Source organism: Lactuca saligna, chromosome 8, assembly GCF_052625555.1.
Source record: "Lactuca saligna cultivar CGN05327 chromosome 8, ASM5262555v1, whole genome shotgun sequence".
Classification (NCBI taxonomy): domain Eukaryota; kingdom Viridiplantae; phylum Streptophyta; class Magnoliopsida; order Asterales; family Asteraceae; genus Lactuca; species Lactuca saligna.
Window position 1 is genome coordinate 1222663 of NC_136424.1, and position 2304 is coordinate 1224966.

Here is a 2304-nt window from a genome sequence, read left to right on the forward strand (position 1 = left end):
TGAAGAACTGAATATTTGAAGTTCATCTCTACATGTGTTACGTTTAAGGCTTAGTTCATGAAGTTGCTTGATTTTGGAGGATTTGAAGCGGGTCATCCATTCCTAGCTTTGAGGGGGAGACTTTTGGGATACAAAGTTATCCATGTATGACTTTGTTGTCATTTGAATCTTGTAGACCCACTTGTATGTGGTAAAGTAGCCTTATATGATGAGAGATAAAGGGAGATAGAGAGACATGTAAACAAATCTATATAAGGTGGGTGCCATACCACTTGTAGAGGTGTGTTTGAGAGATGTAGTTCATAGTGATTAGTGAGTGAGGTATTTACCGAGTTCTAGATCTAGTAACTTTTTTGTACTAATTTACTATGATCGAATACACCTTTTAGCACCCAAATCACCATGTTCTTTGTGTTCTTTAATCCCGCATGCCAAATCAAATGCTCATAATTCACATCACTCACTCACTCACTATCTTTATCTCTCTCTCTCTCTCTCTCTATATATATATATATATATATATATATATATATATATATATATATATATATATGATGCTCATAATTCACATCACTCACTCACTCACTCTCTCTCTCTCTCTTTATATATATATATATATATATATATATATATATATAGAGAGAGAGAGAGAGAGAGAGATGTTCATTTAAAACCATGCTAATTTTGTGAGACATAGGGACGCGATCCTAGCCACCCATCTTCGAGATGAAAAACAATAATATGAAAATTCCTTTTTTTAAAGTATTATTTTCGTTATTTAGTTTATCAAAAAAAATTAAAAATAAATAAAAATAATTAAATAAATTACCGTTTTTTTTTTCAAAATATACATAAAATAATCTAATAGAATATTACATTGTGAATAATCAAATCGATTTTTTAGAATGTTTGAATATTCTAATATTCTACTAAAATTGGTAGATATGGTAAATATGCTTATTGTCTACTACCATTATTAGATTTGTTAGAATATTATACAATTTTATTAGAATTTTTTGAATATTTCTAGTTTAATATTTTATTAGAATAATGTGACATTCTAAAAATTCTATTTGAATACTTACAATATAATATTCTATTAGAATATTTCATATATATTTTGAAAAAAAACAGTAATTTGTTTTCATTTTTTATATTTTTTATATTATTTATTTATTTATTTTGGATAATATAAATGACGAAAAATAATAGTTAAAAAAAACATTTTGAAAATTTTCATACATTTAGCATTTAATTATTTTTTGATCTCCAAAATGAATGGTTAGGATTGCATTCTCATGTTTCACAAAATATAATGGTCTTATATTAACCTAACCTTATATATATATATATATATATATATATATATATATATATATATATATATATATATATATATATATATATATATATATATATATATATATATATGAAAGGCAACATATATTAAACAGAGCAAACCCCCAGCAATGATTCTATTTGTTTCCAAGTAATGCATATCCCTATGGTCTCCCCTAAGATTCCTAAAGGAAAATGGATCAAATGGGCTCCTCCTCCTTTTGGTATTTTGAAGTTGAACACAGATGGTTCTTCAAGGAATGGCATGGCAGCAGGTGGTGGCATTATTAGGGTAGGGCGCTCAAAAAAGAATTACATGGGATTAATCGCTATTATAGGAGATAAAATCCACAGACTCCTATCTATCTCCACTCTGTTGGCCCTACTATCAATCCAACGGAAAGAATCCTTTTGGATTTGGAGGAAAATATCCTCCGCCTTCTTAAAAGTTGCCTCGTTTCGATTTCTCCACAGGTCACACAAGGTGACTATCCCAATAGAAATCACAGCCAATTTTTGTTCCTTATTATGCGCCTCAGCCTCCATCCCAGGAAACACGTCCTCCACATTCTTCATCTCCTTATTATTGAGACCCCACCAAAGCTTCACTTTTCCCCAAACCTCTACAGCCATCTCACAATCTAAAAAGGAATGAACAATTGTTTCCTCTTTAGATTTACAAATACCACAAGTGATAAGATTCTGACTCATACCCATCTTCTCCAGCCTCTCCTTTACACCTATCCTCCCTAGAGGGGACGACCTAGTAGGTGTCTTGGTGTGGCACTGAAAACACCTACTTTTTCTATGCGTAGTGAAAAAAATTTCAATTTTTTTACCTATTTTTTCTACATCAGCATATATTCCTGCGTTTGCCCCCTATATATAATATATATATATATATATATATATATATATATATATATATATATATATATATATATATATATATATATATATAGGTTC

At 29.5% G+C, this 2304-nt stretch overlaps 1 protein-coding gene across 1 annotated transcript; it reads right to left on the reverse strand.

Moving 5' to 3' along the window:
* Positions 1-1650: 1650 nt before the first annotated feature.
* LOC145008621 (uncharacterized) lies at positions 1651-2055 on the reverse strand. Its single transcript, XM_078967204.1, has one exon. The coding sequence runs from the start codon at positions 2053-2055 to the stop codon at positions 1651-1653; it is 405 nt and encodes a 134-aa protein (XP_078823330.1).
* Between the last annotated feature and the right edge of the window lie 249 nt (positions 2056-2304).